The sequence below is a fragment of the Sceloporus occidentalis genome, unplaced genomic scaffold (genome assembly GCF_023333645.1).
Source record: "Sceloporus occidentalis isolate IW3139 unplaced genomic scaffold, rSceOcc1.0.p SCAF_1, whole genome shotgun sequence".
NCBI lineage: Eukaryota > Metazoa > Chordata > Lepidosauria > Squamata > Phrynosomatidae > Sceloporus > Sceloporus occidentalis.
In genome coordinates this window covers 203007754-203029852 of record NW_028316981.1, presented here as the reverse complement: position 1 = coordinate 203029852, position 22099 = coordinate 203007754, and the positions used below count along the sequence as shown (strand labels likewise).

The 22099-nt window shown below is 40.4% G+C and overlaps 1 protein-coding gene across 2 annotated transcripts in view; it reads right to left on the bottom strand.

The window, feature by feature from the left end:
• LOC149323248 (phospholipid-transporting ATPase ABCA1-like) overlaps window positions 1-22099 on the bottom strand; it is a 127256-nt gene that overhangs the window by 49648 nt on the left and 55509 nt on the right. For both annotated transcript variants that reach the window (XM_089488640.1, XM_089488641.1), the window contains 6 exons: window positions 13776-13897; window positions 13291-13482; window positions 9125-9211; window positions 1664-1904; window positions 1289-1428; window positions 162-278 (listed from right to left, as the gene is read on the bottom strand). In XM_089488640.1, the coding sequence (XP_089344766.1) occupies window positions 162-278; window positions 1289-1428; window positions 1664-1904; window positions 9125-9211; window positions 13291-13482; window positions 13776-13897 (899 nt within the window). The remainder of the gene's footprint in view (window positions 1-161; window positions 279-1288; window positions 1429-1663; window positions 1905-9124; window positions 9212-13290; window positions 13483-13775; window positions 13898-22099) is intronic.

The window sequence follows — 22099 nt, the reverse complement described above, 5'->3', positions numbered from 1 at the left end:
TCACAAGAAATCAGCTACTACACAGATATGCACATCCTCCCTTGAGACCAAAGTGCCAACCATAGTCCTAAAATAAATAGATTTAAATCACTTCTTGTAAACAAGGCCTCAACAGTTCTATTCCATGTCACCAGAGAAAGAAGAAGTTATGGCATACTGACCCGGACCAGATCCATTTCCTGGCTTTTCTCCATGAACGCTTTTATCTTTGGTCTTATCTCTTCCCACATCCCTCCAAGATCACGGAAGACACCAAGCTCCTGGAATGTCTTGTTTACCTGTCAGGTGAGTAGAAGGGGCAAAGGTAAGTATCAAAACCCCAAAACCACAGAACAGACTGTTAAAAACTGGATTTCGTTCTGTCCTATGGATTGGATATGGTTTTATCCTTCCAAGCCCACAACCAGGGCATTTCATTCCAGAAGTTTAGAACACACACACAAAAAATTAAAACCTCTCTCTCTCTCTTTTGTTTTAAGCAAGTAAATTATTTTTGTCAGAGTTTTGTGGATTAAAACTGCCAGAACTTCTCAATCACCATCCTGGCAGGAGGTATCTGGGAGCTGAAGACCCCCAAACAGGAACATTTCCAAGCTCTGGATTATTTGCAATTCTACTCACAGAACACTCCATACAGATTCTTACCACTGAGGGAGAGAGAGAGAGAAGGATGTAAATGTAAAAGCACTGTATGACTTAGAACTATCTGGCTGTTCTTAAGCCTCTGCTTGGATCAGCAAGTGCATGTCATCCAGAGCCTTATGGATGTCAAACAGCACTACATAAACAAACAGAAAGCTTGATGAAGAAGGAGAGCAGGGAGAGAACAAACTAGTCTCCCAGTGATTTCTGATTCATTTTAATCTTCCCTTCAACCTGTAAATTACAGCTCTCCAGGCCCCTCCATATTTTTACATGCATGGAAACACACACAATATTTCAGAAGCAAAGTCCCAGCATTGCTGCTGCCTGAGATGCCTGGAGGTGCTGGGATGGAACTGGATATACCTCTGCTCCACAAAAGTTTGGGGAAATTACCTTTTTTTGTACTATAGCTCCTAGGATCCCCTAACTCTAATCCTTGAATTAGCTATGGAAGACCGCCTGGGTGATTCAGGAAGTTGTAGTACCAAAAAGTAACTTTTTTTTAGTTTTACATGACTCTAAAATACACAAGCCTTTGCAGTTGCATGTGCACAGGGAACATCCCACAGCAAATGTACAAAGGTGGCCTTTATTCTTTGTTAGATAAAATGTGGTAAACTGGAATTGAGAGCTATGTTCTTACCTCAGACATGACTGCTCTTGTTGCTGGTGTGTCCGGAGTATACAAGACCTTGCCAACAAGCAAAGGTTTCAGAGCCCTCCATATAATCTTGGAAAGTGGGCTGGATTCCAGTTTCTTCATTAGGTCATTGCAGTAGGGTGCTTTAAGAAAAATACAGGTTTTTAAAAATAAATCTGCAAGAAAAGTACAGCATATTTCTTCCTTCTTTCTCCCAATATGGGACACAAGCAGTATCTTCCCATCTCACACTCAGACAACCTACCCAATATCCCCTTCCATCTTTCCAACTGATTCTTGCATCTTAGGCAACAAAGGCGATTTTGACAATGTGTCAAAATAAAACACCTGTACATTGGGTCAATGAGTTCTACTTACTGGTAGAATTATCATAGAAATCAGCTGCATCATCTTCAGTACTGTTGGTTCCAAAGAAAGCTTTGTAATTGTGGTCTTCATACCAGTTGAGAGACTTGATCTGCAATCCCCCTCCCTCAGGATGGCCGCACACAATTCGGGACACTGCCTGGTAAATTTCAGTAGAAGAACTGGTGGCATTCACATTGGTCAGGAACTTTACCTCCTGTCTCATGTCACTCAAGCTTTTCATGCTCACCAGCTGCAGTTCACAAGGAAAAGGAGGAAAGCACAGTCAGGATTCACCTTTGACAGGGGTGGACAATTTTGGGAGGCAGAGGATTACAAGGGCTGCATCAACACCACCACACCATGACTGGGGTAAAAAAAAAAGAACAATTTTTGCCTCAAAATGCTCTCTAGGCTATGAGGCACATTTTTGCCATGCTTTTAGGTTCCCATGCGCCATTTTAGGCCCAGATGAGGGCTTTTTTCAAAACAGAAAGCGATCTACACTTCACCTACAGAGTACTATATCGGAGTCAAAACCCACTCTACTGCTTGGAGATAACACACCAAAGTCCCTTGGTTTGAAAAGCAGTAATAATGTCACATTTGACTGTAATCCCTTGATTTCTTAATGCTAATTTTTCTTTAAAGCTCTGATTTTCTATAGCATTGTTCTGAATACTGTTATGGAAACTTTTTGGGGGGCACCAGATTTCCATTCCTTCTCTTCAAATATCTCATTGAGATTTAATTTGATGCTTCTTCTTTCATACCCCATTTGTCGTTATCTTGGCTGAGTAAAGATATTTAAGATTATTACAATTCTGGTATCCAATTGAGTGAAGAACCAGCATGGTTCCCACTCAGCCATGGATGCCCATTGGGTTACTTTGGGCAAATCATACTCTCTCATCCTTAGAGGAACACAACAGCCAACCTCTCTGCAGAAATATTGCCAAGAAACCCCTAGGATAGGGTCACCATAAATCAGAGTAGACTTGAAGGCACACAGCATATCACAAACACAATGAAGCCTGCTCTTTTCATTTCTGTTTGGATTTAAAGACAACAGTGAGCTAATATGGAACAAAAAGTATGGCAACTATGCAAAAGTGTATATCCATATAAGACAAAGGATGTTGACACATACAGCATGTGTATATAAATATACAAGTTGCCAAGTACAAAATACAGCTTGTCTCATAGCAAACTGAACTTTAGGCTTTAACCAATGCATCATTATTTTCTTTTCAATGGAATACCTATGTGGAATACCAATAAAAAACACTTCACCTTAATGCAAGAGGTGTCATATTGCAGGAATGAGCTATGTGAAGGGGCAGGCCATGAAGCCATTACTGTGTTTACAGACGTTTTCCTGCCAGATCCATGTGGATTTAGAGGAGGAAAATGCACATATCATCATCCACAACTGTTCCCCTGGGTACGGGAAGTAGTGTTACATATGCGCTATTGTATGTTGTTCAGGGACTCCAGAAAACTTTTGTGGCTTACTAGCAAAATGGACATCACTGTGATGAATAGGAAAATTTCTCAGTTACACAGAACTTAATCGTAGCTATTAATATTGAAACTCGCTGCTAAATAAATAACCTCAGCAAAATTCTATTTTCCTGAAGAACTAGACTGTAACTGGTATAACATCCAATAAGCTGGAGAGAGTATATTGCGCATATATATATATATATATATATATATATATATAGTGTATATAGACAGAGTATATTGCAAGGTCTCCTGATGGGAGATGAGGGAATAAAATGCATTTTGGTGTACTCTTGTTTATTTTAGTCCTGTACATTAATATTTCCTCCTGTGTAGAGCAGAGATTTTTCTCTCAAAGTGACAGAGCCCATATATACAACTTTAATTTTTGTTAAAAGAGTAAAAAAAATAACCACATGTGTATATGGTATATGGGGGAGATGTAAACAGCTAGAGACAACAAGTTAAACCACTGTCAATCCCCACAAAAACAGACTCACTAAAATGAATTAAACTGGGTCTGAAACAGATGAACCAAATAAAGCAGTTTCCAGCCGCTTTGGGGGTGTGGCGTTTAGACAATGCATGTCCACATAGCGGCTGAAATCGACTCTGAGACTGGCTAAGGAGGCCCAAAACTGCTGGGAAAAAGAACAGAAAAAAGTCACCCCTGCTGATGGCCCATTTGGGACTGCAGTGGCAGACTGCTTTGCGAGTGAGCCGTCCGGTCGCTGCAGTCCCAGAGCAATCATAGCCAGAGGTCACGCCTTCCAGGCCATCTGCTTTGGCCACAGGGTTCAAATCCTGGCTCAGCCACGTAAACCCACTGGGTAACCTTGGGCAAGTCACACTTTCTTGGCCTAAGAGGATGGCAATAGCAAACCCCCTCTGAAGAATATTGTCAAGAAAACCCCATGATAGGAATGACTTGATGGCACACAACAACAACAAACATTAGTTGGGGACTAACACAATTTAGACCAAGAACACCTCTTGAGTGGGAGATGAGTAACCTAGTCCTTGAAAATAAAGTATTCTTTTGGTATGTATACCTTTCCACTTACTTTCTTGGTAACAAAAGAAGGTGATGTAGGGAACTATCTTTGGGTCTTTTTACAACAGCCAATATAGCACTATAATTCTACTTCAATTGCCATGTCTGCATTCTATGGAATTCTAATTCTATGGCAGAGAATTTCAAACTCTGCAAATCCCAGGATTCCTTAGGATGTTGCCATGGCAGTTAAAATTGAATCAGCACTTTTAATTTATATCCCGTTTTTCTCCCAACATGGTAGTTTACAATATATAACAAAATAGTGAAAACAATACATAGTATAAAGTTTAAAAAACATTAAACAACCAATCCAATTAAACCATTAATTGAAAATAATTAAAACATGTTTTAAAATACAGTCGCCCCTCCATTTTCACAGACTTGAGATCTACAGTTTAGATCATTCATGGAGGTGCGAACTCCATTAAAGTTAATGGTGCACATGCCTGTAACACATGCACATGGCCGTACGCAGGAGCACATGGCCATTCAAAGCTATGGGGCTTGAATATATGTGAATTTCCAAATTCATGGGGGGGTGGGTCCAGAACAATCCCCCGCAAATTTGGAGGGAGGACTGTACAGCATACCCTTTAAATATCCTTCTGCCCCCACTAGTTAAAAGCTGAAGGCCTGCTCAAATGAAAAGATTTTTGCTTGCTGATGAAAACAGAGCAGAGAAGGGGCAACTGAGCCCCCCTGGGAAGGAGTTTCGCAACCTAGGAGCAGCCGCTGAGAAAACTCTCTCCCTCGCCCTCATCAAACATACCTGTGAAGGTGGTGGGACTGACCAAAAGCCCTCCTCTAAAGATGGTAAGACTCAGGCAAGCTCATATAACTGTGTAGTGTGAAAGGTTGCAACTTGTACTGCACAGGTTGCAACTTGTACTGACTGTTCCCAATCTAAGAAGCAAATTCTCCTAAATACATCCAACAGGCAACACACTTTAACCTTTTCCTGCTGTGTACAAAGAACAGGGACTATGTGGCCACTAACTTTTCTATATGAAAGCTGTTTACATTCCTTGGCATTCACTGCCATTTCAATGCAGGAAGGGAATGTGTTCTCTTAAAGGAGCAAACTTCATTCATTCCTGAGGACAACATTTCCTCTCACTCCACTGCCCCCTACTCAAGAGTATTCCCTTCTTTCCATGTGAAGAATGGGTCAGAGGGTGCTGAAAGGTATGAAATTAACAGACCAAACTAATGTGCAGGTTCTTCTCTTTGATATAGAAGGTCGCCTTCCCCAGTCTGACATCTACATAGTGTGTCTTGCCAGTGGGTGGCAAAGGCTCCAAAACCTACAAATGACTCTTTCTAATGATCCGAAGACCTGAAGCTCATGTAAAGGCAGGAGGATAATTTATAATTCCAAAAAGGTGTACAGGTATCAAGGCAAAGATGTTTTGGAATGAGTAAAACTAAAAATGTTAAACACTGTAGCAAACCTATGCAAGCTGCACCTCCCTTTGTCATATTTGTCTATTATCCTGACTTATTTGGGTTAATCCTTTGTATTCTCACAATATCTTGCACACTGGGTCAACAAGAAAAACAGGACTTTTGGAAGAAACCAAAGCTTCATGGCTTGAGTCTTGAGATTTTAACCTGGCCCTCGATAATTCATGTCCAATACCAGCAGTGACACCACATTGGTTCTTGCTGTCCTAAGTTCTTGTTTATTCTTCTTCTCCTGAAGGCTTACATTTAGCTGCTTAAATCATGTGGACAGGATAAAAGTCAAAAAGCATTCAGGCATTCTGATAGTTCTGCCAGCAGATTCCCTGATTGCCTTGATGTGCCACTTTCGTTTAAAAGACAAAAGTGAAACGACCAGGGACCTTTGGGAGAAGAGATATTGTCCGTGTGACTGTACAAGAGCTGTCAACAGACCTAGAAGAGAGCACACCAAGTCTTTGCCTTCCATGACAACACTCATGACAATGAATTTCTGCACCATAGATTTCAAAAACTTGGGCTATAACCTAACATCTTTTTTTCTTCCATTGTCCTTCTGGGGGAAAAATATATACTTTTTTTGAGAATAATGGTGTGGTACAGTTTGCGCAAATGCGCCATGCTGGAGCCGATTTTAAGGTTAGGGACAACGCAGCAACCGCATGGTCCCTAATCCTAACACGGTGTGGTGCCGTAACAATGGCAGTGCCCTGTGTACATAGGCGCCACCATTGTTTATGTAAGTGCCGTGAGGCATCTGCACGGCGCCGCACAATGCTTATGTAACGAGTGCACTAGTGGCGCACCCGTTACGTCAGCCCTGCGGCACAAAAAGAACCTGTTTTTTACGGGTTCTTTTTCCTCTGTAGGAAAGCCGCGTGGTTTAGCGGTTGCGGCTTCCCTCAGGAGGAAATTAGGCCGCTGGCAGGCCACCATTTTCGGGCAATCTGTCCCACACCAATGACTGTTACTACTACAAGAAATCATAGTCATTTAATTGATATATTTAAATCAATTAATCAACTGATCAATTGATTAATTCAGCTGCAGGCAAACCTCCGAAAATCCCACTGAACACAGTGGGATATATTTCTAAATAAAAGTTCCTAGTATTCTGCCACATACAATGCAATCCTAAAAACTGCCCAAAGTCTGAAGAAAACATTTAACTGGTAGTTGCATTAGAAACATGACAGTCACCTAGAAGTACAGTAGTTCTCCTTGTCCCTGCACATAAGTAACTGAACAGTTGCATTCCGTGTTCTTCTGTCACCTTTTACTTTTGCTTCTCATCAATCAACAGTAAGCTTTCCCAGGTAACCTGTGAGCCTGTATTTGGAAGATTCTGAGTGACTGTAGCAGTAGCTGTTAATCCAAACAAGGCAGAGATGCTGTGAACAAGGAAGCCAATTGTTCTGGATAGACATGTTTAACAAGTTCTGGATGGACTGAAAGGTTTGCCATTGCCTTCCCCTGAGGCTGAGAGCATGCGACTTGACCAAGGCCACCCAGTGGGTTTTATGGCTGAGCTGGGAATCAAACCCTGGTCTCCAGAGTCATAGTCCAACATGCAAACCACTATGCCACACTTGGTTTAGGGGTTTCTAAATATCAAGAGTTCCTAGAGGAGTAATTTCAGATCAATTCTTACTTCAAGGACTGCCTCACAAAATATGGTCTAAATAACTATTTGCTATTCCCAGCTGTCCCATTTTAAACAGCTTGGCCATTGTTATAAACTAGTTAAGGTTACCACCTGGACCTTTTTAAAATGGTTTTATAGACCCACATTAATCTTCCATCTTTGGAAACAGGGGAATTTAGAATCCGCATATATTTAAATAGATTAGTATATGCACATTAGCAATGCCGGGAGGCATTATTGCCCACCCCACCCCCAAAGACAGATGGCAGCACAACTAACTCGACACCCACCTAGGGAGATTAAATGAAGGAAATAGGCATCCATTCCTCTGTGTTTTTGTCACAGAAAATTCAGTAAGCCATGAAAAAACAACTGTTGGTCACATGTTTAAGGGTGGTTTCCATGTAACGAACAAAGCAAAGCTGCCTTTGTTTTGAACTTGCATTGGAAAAGAGGAAAGGTACTGGCTGTGGCTTGGGACAAGTGCCAAAGAAAAGTCACATTCCTCAATAAGTATATTTTGCAGCCACATCAGCAAAAAGAGTATCATGTGACTTTGCTTTTTTTTTTACATCAGACAAAAAAGAAAAGAAAAGAACCAACAGCTTTCAAATGATGAAACAGGAAACAGCTGTGACTAGAAAGTCCCAGGCAAACTTTTAGGGAGGTTTAACTTGCTGAAGTTTTTATCTTGATTCCAAATAGATTTTTTTTTCCCTGTTAACGTCTATTTTCCAACCAAGAAGAGAACTACAAGTTCTAAAAGTCAACAGAAGGCAATCACCTTGCAGAAGCAACAGGGGAAGATGTGCGGTTGGAAGGAAGAAATGTATTCCTCTCTCTCCCCTTCATCCTCCCCTTTCCCTCCCTCCTTCTTTTGCAAAACTAAAATTCTCTACCACCTCGAGTGACCCGAGGCAGCTAAACTGAGAGGTTACTACAGTTCAGGGCTTAAAAGTTGCAACACTTGTGGACTTTAAGGAAACAAGGAAAGAAAAAAGGGGAAAAAACTACTTGGAGTTTTGCCTTCCTCCTCTCCCTTTCTGATTAAAACAGCTACTTGCTAAATTAGGGGAAAAGGTTTTTTAACATGGTCAAAAAGTACTTTACACAAGAGGTCAGAACAAAGAGAGAGTTAGTCCAGTGGTTCTCAGTGGGGCACAAGACTTGGAGGTCCTGATCCTTCCTTCGCCTCCTCTTCCCAAATTTGTGTAAAATTTATACATGCAATGAGTTACCTACTAAATTTATGTAAATAAAACTGTTCTGATTTGAACATTATTTCCTTATAAAATGTTCAACTATGACTATACATGAATGTGCAAATGAAAATATGCACACTAAATAAGCAAAGTATTTTTTTTTTATTCATATACTATGGACCCTATCACACAGAAATTGCTGCCAAATCGCCACCTGGGTCTGTCCCGGATACAGCCTGTGTCATCTAAGGTGCTACCGTGACCATTTTTAGATGTGCTAGCTTCCGTATTTTCTAAAAATGACCACCAAAGTAGCTTAGACGACCCGGGCTGCATCCGGGACGGACCCGGGTGGTGATTCGGCAGCGATTTCTGTGTGATAATACCCGGCAGCCTCCTGAATTAGCACTGAATGTGCACCTGGCAATTTCTTCCTACATCACCACTACTCCTTTTTAAAGGTTTTGCAGTAGTTATGGTTGGTTTAGCATACCCTGTAAACACGGTCACTGTGACTTGAGCTTTCCAAGAGCACAGTACTTTAAACATGTCAGTTAACAGCATGGCTGAATCAGTAACCAGAGAAACCTCACCATCCCTACCTCTCTAAGAAGATTTCCGAGGCTCCCCATCAACGTCTCCACTGTTCCCTTAAAATCTTGCAGGGTTGAGTTGGAGGTGATCCCTTTCTGGAAAGACAAATGCGGATTTAGTTTTAAACCATTTTAGTTACAAGACGAAGAAGATAGACCAACATGACCATGCACATTTCCAAATGGACAAAGGCATAGTGTAACAAAAGGAGCATAGGTGTGTGTCTTGGGGGGAGAGGTGGGAATTCATATGTCCATCCACTTCAAAATATGACGCTATCATTCATCTTAGTAGTTGAAGAGGCAGTAAGTAAATGCCATCTATCCACCCATCCATTGATCCTCATGAAGGCCCATCTCATTGCAGTTTTACATTACCTAGTTACATAAAATGAGACCTCTATATTAGCCATAGATTTCCAGAAAACCAGCTTCTTGTCTTGTACTGATAACAAAACTATAAAAATATAAATATCTATAAATATAAAAATATAAAAGAACATGATTATAATAAATAGATGGAAAATACACCGTGTGAATGGATGATCATCATCGTGATCATCATAATTTCTATCTCACCCAGCCTGGGACTCAAAGCAACTTACAACAGATAAAAACAATTGTTAAAAATCCACAAAGTACCAAATTTAAAATACAATTAAACAATAAGAAAAAAAATAAAACCAGGTTAAAACATATATCATTAAAACACACACCAGCACAGCAATTAGCAATATTCAGTTCTTTAGATGGGCCTTATATCATCACTCATCAAAGGTCTGTCAAAACAGAAAAGTCTTTACTTTTCTGTGAAAAGAAACTAGAGTGCCAGTCTAATTTCTCTGGGAATAGAATTCCAGAGCCTGGAGACAACCACTGAGAAGGCCTTCTCCCATGTTCCCATCAGATGTACCTGTGAGAGAGGTGGGACAAAGAGAAGGGCCTCCATAGCAGATGTTAGATCACGGGCTAGTTCGTAAGGGAGAACACGGTCTTTCAAATAACTTGGACCTGAGCCACTATAGAGCTTTAAAGGTCATATCCAGTACTTTGTATTGTGCCCAGAAATGGATCAGCAGCCAGTGGAGCTGTTGCAACAAAAGAACTGCAACAAGGGAGTGTAATGTATCCATGTTTTTGCACTTCATGGAATCATGACCCATCACATCAAAGGCACGTGAGACTGAATCCATGTTGGCTGGTGATGATAGAAGTATTACATTGGTGGAAGACACCAAGCTGGGGAAGACTGTTCTAGTCTATGACATCTGGGTAGAATTCTTTACTTAGGTATATTGCATTATATAATCACATTCTCATTTTAGGAAAGAAACATATAGCTATAAGTATAGATTGAATTGCACAGCACCTGGCTGTTTTTGTTCACATTATAGAGTATGGAATTACAGACAGGATTTTGTTTTCTAGAATGCAAACAAGGAAAACCAAACAATAACAAAGTTCCAACAGAGCTTGAAAAGCACTACAGCTCTGTTTATCAAGGTCTGTGTTGACTGGCAGTGGCTTTTCAAAGTTTCAGCCTTCACCTTTCCTATCTAGAGATGCCAGGGACTGAATCTGGGACCTTCAGCATGCAAAACATGTGTTCTCCCAGTGAGCTACAGCCTTTCTGTGTTTAATATACACTTCAGCTGGTATTGTTCAGCGTTCCATTCCGGCTACAGGAACAACACAAACACACATACAAAGGCTACAAAAAGCTGTTCCAAGTTCCTTTGTGACCTTTGTATAAATTATGAATCACAACTAATGCTATCATTTAGTACACCACCCACACAATACAGTAAAAGATTCTGGGTCAGAATTTCTCATGAGGGTGTCCCACAAATATCTAACATAACCTTTCTAATCTTTCATGGTTTGTCACACCCAGGTGTCTCATTCTGCTGGTTTGTAAAACCTGTGTGACTTCTCTAGAATAACTACACTGTTATCTGTAGGTGGCAAGATTTTATTGTCTTGTTCACAAATTAGAGATTGCCATCCCCATATCTTGTGTTTATACAATGGAACCTTGGTCTCTGCTGTGGTTTGGTTCCAGGACACTCCATGGACACCAAAATCTGTGGGTGCTCAAGTCCCATTATGTACAATGGCATAGTAAAATAGTATCCCTTATATAAAATGTCAAAATCAAGGTTTGCTTTCTGGAATTTGTCTTTGAATATTTTCAAGCTGTGGGTGGTTCAATCCATGGATGCAGAATCTGTGGATACGCGGAGGGCCAACTGTACTCAAATTTTGCAGTGCCTAAATGTGAACAGACAGAGGAACACTCTAGCTTTGGCTTTTGGAAACATGTATATCCAAAATCAGCAACTGGTAAGTCACATTCAGCCTTCAGCTTCCAATCAAAGGTAAAACCAAAGGTAAAACCAAAGTGTGAAGTGTGGCAGCAATGCTGGTAGATGAAACAGCAAGTATGGGAAAACCCACTAGGATATAACCATCCATTTCATTGCATCTCTTTCTCCATTTTTGAGAACAAAACTACCTAGCTTTTGGTGAGGGAAACCTCTGCTCAATAAGAGACAAATATCTAGGTTTGAAGTTGGTAACATATGACATATCCTAACTGTACTAACTGGACCTCAGCTTTGTGAGCAAATATTGTCTAAAAAGCAAGGAATGAATGAAGCGGCAAAGTCATTTAAAGCCCCCACTAGCAGCATTGCCATATTTTGCCCCCATCCTGGAAATTTGCCATGGACCAGCACTGTTCCATGAACCACCTTTTTCAGTATCACTGCTGTCTGATTGCAACGTAAATGCTAGCAATTAGGAAATGACTACAGACAGCTCATGACTCAGAGTTATTTTCCATTTTCCCTTACCAGAAATGCATTTGGTAAAGGACAAACATTGCAAAGTTTGGAATCTATTATAAGCAATCATAGCTGCATGACGTTAGATCCTATGTCTGATTCAAAAAGGGTAACTTTATTGCTTTAAGAACATTCTTCCTCCCCTCCCTTATTCTAGAATGTCTCTAGAATAATAACCTGAACCATAATACTTCTTCAGATACACTTGCATCCTACTAGTCATATTTTCTAAACTATTGAGGGGGGGAGTTAATTTATTATTTACCATTTTATTTTTCTGTAAAAGACTGTGTTATCAGCACCTTCCTATGTAAGCAATGAACATCCTTACATCATCCTGAATTATTTAGTAAAATTACTAATCAAGCCTGGTTTGGGGTATGACTTAACCTTTCTCTCTAAACAGTAGGAATGCATACATAGCTTAAGCAGAACTTTACGTATGTTCCCAATAAAGAAGGAAGGAAGGAAGGAAAAACAAACTCTGCATTAGAGCCCTTTGTTTGGTTGTAATAGCCAGAGTGGTGTAGTAGTTTGAGTGTTGGCCTAGGTATCTGAAGACCAGGGTTCAAATCCCTACTTGGCCATGAAAACCCACTGGGTGACCTTGGGCAAGTCACACCCTCTCAGCTTCAGAAGAAGGCAATGGCAAACCCTGTCTGAACAAACCTTGCCAGTGGCAGATTAGAGTCACCATAAATAAGAAATTACTTGAATGCACACAACAGCAACAACAGTATCAGAAATCTGCAGGATGAGATTAGAGAAGATACACCTCAGAGAAGTAATTTTAAGATCCCTCAGTGTAAATGCAGTCATTGTGACAAACACGACTATATGAATCAGGAGTCTGAAAGCATGAGTGGGCAGCATCGGTTATTTTGTAGGCTGCTCTTGTAAAATTACATGAACTCTTTAGGGCAGAAACATATCATATGTTAAGTAATACATAGTGTTTTTGTGAGTACACATACACATGACCACTGAACCGGTGTGGTGTTGTGGCTTAAGGATTGGAGTATGACTTGGGAATTTGAATCCCCGTTTAACCATGGAAACTCACTGGGTGAACTTGGGCAAGTTACACTTCCTCAGCCTCAGAGGAAGGCAAGGAATGACACCCCTTTTGAACACCTCATGTCAAGAAAACCCCATGATACGGTTGTCTTAGGGACACCAGAAGTCAGAAATGACTTGAAGGTGTACCACCACCACCACCACCACCAACCACTATATCTCATGCACACCACACCAGAATATTTTACTTAGAATTGGAACTGTTCCCTGGCAAATATAATGACCAAATAATGCTAAAGCTCACATACTCACCAGAACTGGCTTCATGATATCCAAATTATCCTGAAACACTCTCTCTGCTGAGGCCAATTTTTCTTTAGGCAAGGAGCAAACCACAGCATTACTGAGCACATCAATCCATGGGTTTTGGATGACAACAAACTCTGACAGCTTGGTTGAGTTGCAAAGGTCTTTCATGCTCAGCCGATAGCCAGACTTGATGACCTACAAACATTTACCAGATGTTATCTAATACTGTCAATACATCACACCTGGGACTCAAATCATCTTTCAAGCTTCAAATACACAATTCCTGATAATAAAAAGTAGAACCATTATCCCTTTCCCTAACCTTGGATCTTCAAGTATTGCTGGATGACAACATCTTCCATCCTTGCGCACAGGCCATGCTGGTTAGGGATGAGGGGAGGTCTAGTCCAACAATCTCTCTCTACATGTTCACTCTACAGGCTGACTGAACACTGTTAATGTTATATACGAGGATGGAAGCTTAGTACCTGTGGCAAGTTGACCTCAGCATTCAGGATTTCGTCTACAACAAACTGTGGTAGGGAAGCGTTGTGATAGAGGAAGCTAGAGAAGGTCTCATTGGCAACCAGGAAATCCCGGATTTTCAACCCTGCCAAATAAAAGGAAAATTGCATTCTTTAAAAAATATGTAACAACAAGAAGAAGGCAAATCTGTATTAAAGTATGACACTAATTTAATAGTCACAACATACACTTTCGTCAGAGAACTCTGGGAATTATAATTCTGTAAAAGGGAAGGCAAGAAACAATTCATCAGAATCCCTACTAAACCATGACAATTAAAACTATGACAAAACTAGGGTGAGGGAGTTTGTAAACTTTGTCACTGAGATGTACCATTGGCCTTAATTTCAAGTCAGTGCTATAGTCCTTGATGAGAATAAAAAGGCTTCTGCAAATCACATGCATGGGTAAGAAGAGGTGATGTTTTCTCCCAGCTGCATGGATGCTGGTCTGAACTCCTATGTGAAAAAGCAAATCAAGTCCTAGAGCATCTCCAGCATGCTGCAATTCTGGATAATAACAATAACAAGTTTGGTCCAGTGCTTCAGTTGCTATAGTTTCCAGCCAGCCCACTCTAACTTTAATGATGGGATCCCTAAGCTCCCAATTCGGAGGGTCTGCAGTGGGGAGAGACCCACTGTCCCAGACCATTTGATCTCTATTCAAGGGCCTTCCAAATCTCCCTGGCCTGGCTTTCTCTGTAGTATCCAACTGAGGCTATGTGTCTGGTTGGAGCAAGCAATCTTGCATCTCATTCTGCACATCTACGTCTATTTAGATTAGCGGTTCGCAACCTATGGGTCGCAATCCCTTTGGGGCCGAATGACCCTTTCACAGAATTTGGAGAAGACATGACTTAGGACTCAAATGTTTGGCCAGAATTAGGGGAAAACAGGTGTTTACAATGAGTTTCTATATCTTTCCCCATAAAATTCTAGCAATTGTTTGTAGCCGTGGGCAAGCAATTTTTCAGGAGAACCTAACATCACTGGTGATTATATTGAAGAACTTCCAGTGAAACATCTAAGAGATCCCTCAGAAAGTTTCCCAGAAGACAAATAACTATTCTAAACTATGGATGGAAAAAGTACTCATAATTATTCATTGCCAGGTCAAAGAATAGGTTTCTTGTCTTTTGGGCAACAACACCAGAAAGAATAATAGACCAGTAAACATTCTGCACAATTTTTACGCAGTATTCGAACATCCTGAAGTCTTGCAAAGGAATTGTTCTGCTGAGAAAAAGACTTGGGTGTTTGTACCAAATAATAATAATAATAATAATAAATCTTTGTTTTGTGTAGATAATGGGTCTACTGTTCAGAAAATACAGTGCCAAAACACACTGCAGAAATAACCTAGTTTGACATTGCTTTAACTGCCCTGGCTCAATGCTACAGAATTCTAGGAATTGTAGTTTTGTCAGATATTTTGCCTTCTCAGAGAGCTTTGGTGCCAGGACAAACTAAAATTCCCAGGATTCCCTAGCACTGAGTCTGGGAATTAAAGAGGTCTCAAACTGGATTATTTCTGTAGTGTGTTTTAGACCATAATCTTCTGCACAGGAGACCCATTTTCTGTACATTTGTCTCCACAGTTTAACTCCCCACAGAACGATCCCTCCACATTTTTCTCCACAGAATAATTCCTCCATAACACTTTGGGACATTCAAATATGCAGAGAATGTCGTGGAAGAATAGGTTTATTTTCTCCCACAGTGACTAGAAAACTACCAAAATTATTCATCCTTGCACGCATCCTCAAAACAGTTGAGGATTTACATTCCTATTTTAAACTATATGCTCAGTACCTAACTATGGGGACGAGTGCATCCCTGCTGTGCCTCTGTCCCGTTTCCTCAAACAAAGTAGCCTATGATAAGGCCTGCACTGCAAAATAAAAGGCACATTCTCTTGTGTTTTTGTGGTGGAGATGGGAAACCTACGAGGCTGGCAAACTTTTGTCTGCTGAGACTGAAGAGGCAACAAAGCAACATAGCTTTAGTTAGTTGCTCTCCTTCCCACATACGGTGGGATCCCGAAAGAGGGAAGCAGATGCTGAGTGAGAGAAGCTGTCTTAAGATTTTGAAATAATGTTAAATAACTGGGCTGCTTATACAAGAAGCCCCCGGAGTGCCAAGGAGGCTTGGAATGAGAACTCCATAAATCTTTTCAGAGAAGGAACGGGGGAGAGGAGAAAGAAGAAAGCAGAAGCACACTGCATGCAATAAACCTCCTCCTCCTTTTTATCCCTTTATGCCTTTCAGCATTACTAGTGCGTTACTCAGAGCTGACTTGGCAGGATACCAGTCTGGACCAAAGGGTTATGAAGAAACACTTCCTTTTCTTCTCCCAAACATGAAGGCACTGGGGTTACTGTCGGTCAATGCTCCCTAGCCCAGTTCTCTAGTTACATGCGCCCAGGAGCTTTTTGGTTGTATGGGCAAAATAATCTCTGGCTTGAGCTGGCAACAGGTTACTTGAGGTTAGAGAGTGCATCTACACTGTTGAAATAATGCAGTTTGACACCGCTTTGATTGCCATGGCATCATCCTATAGAAATCTGGGAGGCACCAGCACTTTAGGGCAGAGAAGGCAAAAGACTTTGTAAAACTACAGATCCCATGATTCCATCGGATGGAGCTATAGCACCTTAAATGGTGTCAAACTGCATTAGTTCTACAGTGTAGATGCTCCTGAAATCTTTTCAGGGCTGGAGAAGTGTGGCACAAATGGGGCGTGTATGAATCTGGGCCAAAAATTCCCGGGTTGAACCCAGAGTTTTTCAGCCCCAAATCTCCTGTCAAATCAAATCTTTCTTTAAAATAAATTCCAATCAGGAACTCAGCAGTGTGGAAAGGGAATTTAAAGGGAATTTAACTCTTCTTCCCAAAGCTTTGCCCCCCCCCCCAAACTTCCCCAGTTGCTATTTACCCCTTCAGAGATAACTTAAAACATTGTTGCTGCTGTTATATTTTGTCAAGCTGGCTTTGATGTAAGAAACCCTATGAATGGGATACCATACTCACATGTTTTCCCCAGCACAGCTAAAAGAGAATTTATACTGACAGACGATGGGTGTGTGTGTGTATGTTTATGTGTTGAGTAACTGCTCTTTATCCAGTGCAATAGTTCAAATCCATACAACATATGGAGAAGAGGATTGCATCAATCAATCAACCAATCGATCAATCAGCAAGCAAGCAAATATGCTGATCTAATCCCAGATGTCCAATCTATTCTCTGCTCCAGAGAGACTCCAGTTAAACAAAGGAATGGTATTGTGCTACTTTCCCCAAAACAGCTGGTATCAAGGCTACTACACCATGAAGCACAACTCAACATTCACATATTTACATACAAATGTACAAGAGGTTCCATGACCCACAACTAGAATCTCGATTCTCATTCACATAGCTAGCTATTTAATTTAATTTACATCTATGCTGTCCTTCAGGGCAGTTTACAAAAAAATAAGCCAAAACCAAAATGAAAACATAAATACAGTGGGCCCTTGGTATCTGCTGGGGTTTGGTTCCAGGATCCCCTATGCATACCATAATCCATGGAGACTCAAGTCCCATTATATACAATGGCATAGCAAAATAGTGTCCCTTATATAAAATACAAAATCAAGGGTTGCTTTTGGAATTTATAATATTTTTAAGTATTTTCAAGCTGTGGATGATTGAATCCATGGGTAAAAAAATCCATGGATATGGAGGGCCAGCTATACAGTAATATTGGAGTATAATAAAGCATGTTCACATGGCACTAAAACCAACAATATTTGTGTCAGGTGAGCCATGTTGAGGAAGGAATTCCACAAATGGGACCCCACCATCAAAAAGGATGTCTCTTAAGTCACCATTCACATGGTCTCAGATGTGACTTAAAAATAAGCTTTACTTGGGCAGGTTGGCCCAGAAATTACTGTCCTATTAGATATTTGAATCTTAATTTTTGACGATATCTATGTTCAGAACCAGAGGTGAGGATTCCCTCAATACTGGTAAGATATGTTTTCACTGACTGGTCCCAGTGAGTAGCTTGACAGCTGTATTTAGAACTGAAGTTTCTGAACAATCTTCAAAGGCAGTCCCATATACATGACATTACATTAGTGCATTTAAATACACTCAGTATATGTGTAACTGTGGCTAGACAATCCAGGAGATATTTTTGCATTTCAGTTATCTCTACAATCTGTCACACTGTGTGTTTCTCTTGCAAAAGTCTTGGGGGTGGAAGGGAAACTCCTAGACTGGCTCAGCTAGGGAACTAAGGAAAGTTTATTCTTTCAATCACATGGCTTTTGGAATCTTTTGCCCCACACCAGCTTTGATCAAAGGCTCTATGTATACTCAGATTACAGAGGATTTCAAAAGATCACACACACAAAGGGAACCTCAATCCTACTTATTGTTATCACAATAGCCCTGGTGAATGCTACTTTGGGTGATCTCCAATCTAGAAAAGCCATGAATAAACTTGGTGACATCGATAGGATGGGCCGCGTGCTCCAATGTTTGGCACTCACTGTTCAGGATCTATTGCTAAACAATAAATTGATAGGGCTATTGTTGAGATTCAGAGGGCTTACAGTCTGATGAGGAAAGGCACGCAAAGTGTGCATAATAGTTCACTTTTTTAAAAAAGGCAACTGAGGCAAAAAGAAGTGGGGGGGGGACCTCCAGCTTTTCCAGGACAATAGGAATAGATAGATAGATTTGATGAGATAGGTGTTAGTTGCCCTTGAGTCATCTAACCTCTCATTCACAGTGGTTCTCTTCTTCCATTTTCATTACATTCCACAACATACAATAAGGCTAACTCACTCCTTTGCACAAAGTGAATTTGTCTCAGGTGCAAGCAGCAGTTAAATGCTGGCAAACAGCAGCAGCAACTTGACAAGTGTTCAGTGGACAGTGAGTATCAAAGTACTGGTTCAACAGCAGGCATCTGAACCTAGGGAGATTATCACACCAGGGACAATTCAGCAATAATCAGGGTAGTGAAATCTAATGCAACAGTAGCGTTACAGCGTTCGATATTTTCGCACAGTCGCAATAATTGCAACATAAATGACAAATAATAACAAGGTTGCATTCCACACACATCCATGAATGAATCACTAGTATATTGGAATTGATTGTTTTGTGCGTGCACCATTTTGGAGATACAGCACATGTCTCCTAATCATGTTTTTGTCCCACATGGAATAAAATACAATAAAATAAAATGTATTACTTCACCACACTCTTGTAATCCAGTGTAAGCAAAATTGTGGCCCATATTTCAACAGAAGATAGAAATCCACTGCAAAACCAATCCTGGCAATGAGAATGGATTGCCCCCACTGAAAAACAGTCTAGGTTAATGTCCTTAATGTCTCTGGTTGCTTACCCAATAGCGCAAATGAAGCATGATTAATTTTCACATTCGTCATCACACTTCATTTGTGCTATTGAGAAGCCATTCACAGGACTTCCCTGTGAATGGTTTATTGCCGGAGCATGCCAGGATCTTCACAGGAAAAGTCCTGGATGAGTATGATGTTATCTCAAAATCTTCAGCGCGATCGCATGATTATGCCGGGATTATGTCTTTTACTCCTGGTTTTTCCCCCATCTGAAAATCTCCAAAGAAGAAAGGAGGGAAGGGGCTGCAATAGTGTGGGTCTTAGTTAAGAAGTATTCAGCAGAGACAGAGAAGTCTGAGTTTAGGCAATGTCCTCAACTAGTGTGTTGCAATTCTACTTCAAGTGTATGTATTACATCAGAAGCCCTGTGACAAATGAATACATGGAGGAAGGAGAAAAGAAAGAAAGAGAGGGGAAGGAAGGAAGGCTTTTAAGAAACCCCCGCAAAAAAAGTAGTAGTAGTAGTAATAGTATTAGTGATTGTGACATGTCAAGATAAGTCTTAGGGCTAAAGTGGATGAAGGCCAACCGTTTAGAGAGGTGGGAAACAGTTCACCCTCCAGACATGTTAACATCCAACTCCCTTCAACCTCACCCAATATGACCAATGGAATGGAATTATGGGAACTGTAGTCCAAAACAACTGGAGGGCCAACACCTTCCTGATGTAAAAATAGATAATTTGGATGACAATGTCCATAATTTGGATCTCCATAAAACCACAATCAGCAAGAGCAGTGGACAGAAGTTGTAAAACTCCCCATCCAAAACATCAGGAGGGCAGCGGCTGGCCTACCTCTGCAATAGCGGGTTGTGGAATTGTGGTGCAAGGAAAGCGGTGGGAATGGGGCACACAGATAGCCTCTAAATAAAGCTGCCTTAATGGACAAAGCCAGACTAGACTATTACAGGCGTTGGCAAGCAGGAAAAGGTTCCCAGCACAGATACATATTTCTTTCTCTTTTTTTAATGCAAGAGTAATGAAAGACATTGGGAAATACTATCCAAGCTGTAAATTAGTGTTATGATTATAATGCAATTTCTGCATAAAATGGCAGATTAGTGGACTGTGCACTTAAAGACCTTATTCTTGGAATTTAAAAGGAGCATTTATCCAGTTAGTTGCAAAATCCTGGTGAGCAATAGAACATTTCATGTTATTGTCCAGAATGTCTAAAAGAAACAACATGCTGTGAACAATGGCCACTAAGAAAGCTGCTTGTTTTGTAACACAGTGAGAGCAACTTAACCCAGATGACTGGCTCATTCTTACACTTTCAAATGTCAAAGTTCACCCACAGCGAACATAAAGAGCAAGGGAAAGAGGCTGAAAAATGAACAAAAGCCAATGTGAAGAGCTGTAACTAGTTTATTAGTGCTTATTGGTTCAGCTTGCAGATGTTAGTAATAGTAAACTATTTTAGAGACCCATTTGATTTTAAACCATATATTGCCTCCCTCCCTTCTTCTCCCTCTTTCCATCTCTCTCTTGATAGCTTCAGCTTCCCATCTTTATTATCAAAATCTTCACAGGTAACCTGAGTGTCCTTTTTGCATTTTCATGAAACATGACAAAGGAATGTATGGAGTAGCCCAGAGATTTATAATAACAACTTTTGAGGGCTACCATTTCCACCTTACCTCTTCCACTCCTAGCTGGAAATGTCAGGTGCAGAACCTCTCAACTGTAGTATTGTAGCCCTTTCTTATATTATATTTATTATTTGTAAAAGCCCTCCATCTGATATTTTCTAGATGCGCTGGACTATAACAATCATCACCCTTGGTAAGCATGCAATCCAATACATTTGGCAGACATGAGGTTGGAGAAGGATGACTTCGAATGTACAGTATTCTCTTATTGCTTTCTCTAACAACAGGAGAACATGGTTGATGGACCACTCATTTTTGGTAAAATGAGAGCAAAGTAATCTGTATAGATGTATCAATGAACAGCACTCTTAGTATAAGGATAGGTTCGGTTGGCTATCAGTTTTAGGTTTGTTCAATCAAAACACTCTGAATTCCATGAACAGTTGGTTAAATAAAAACCTCAGCATGCAAGATCTGGAAAGTTTTAAGAGGAAACCCATTACCACAGCAAGGTGCGCTGGGGAAAACAGGTTGAATTTAAACAAGCAAGCTCCATTGTTTTGCATAGAGGCAATAACACACTAATATGAATATCTTCAGAAGCTTGCAAAAGAAATGTAGTTCAGGAGACATAAATTTATCAGCCTTTGTGTTAGAGATAAGGCTCAATCTGTCAAGCTTGTGGAACATAGGGAGGTACAGTCTAAACAGCCATAAATGAAAATGTTTACCTCTTGCAATCAGAGAATACTCTTTGTGCAAGTGTCTTGTCGGGGATGGCAGTGCTATCTATGGAATATGTATCTGTCTGTCATGGACAATATTTACTCTTTCATTTCAGCCAAATCAGTTTACATTTATCTACAAATGGAGAAGGATGCCAAGAGTAGCAAATACTGTATGTATAAAAACCAAACTTTAAGAGGTTTTAGGGTAGCGCAAACTTTAATAGGTTGCTCTTGCCACAACCTCTGGGCATTTCCCATGGCTTGATCTCCCCGTTACTCCAAAGAAAAATGAATAGCTTAGATCTATGTAGAGATTAATGGGAGAAGATTCACAATTGTAGCCAACTGGCTCAAGACATACTGCAATTTATCCTATAGTAACATGTAGTGGGACCCAAGTCTAAACATGAAAGTCATTTATGCTTGATATACACCTTATGCATATAACCTGGAGGTAATTTTATACACCAAATTTTTAATAATTTTATGCATGAAACAATTTGTGTACACTGAACTATCATAAAGTAAAGATGTCATTATCTGA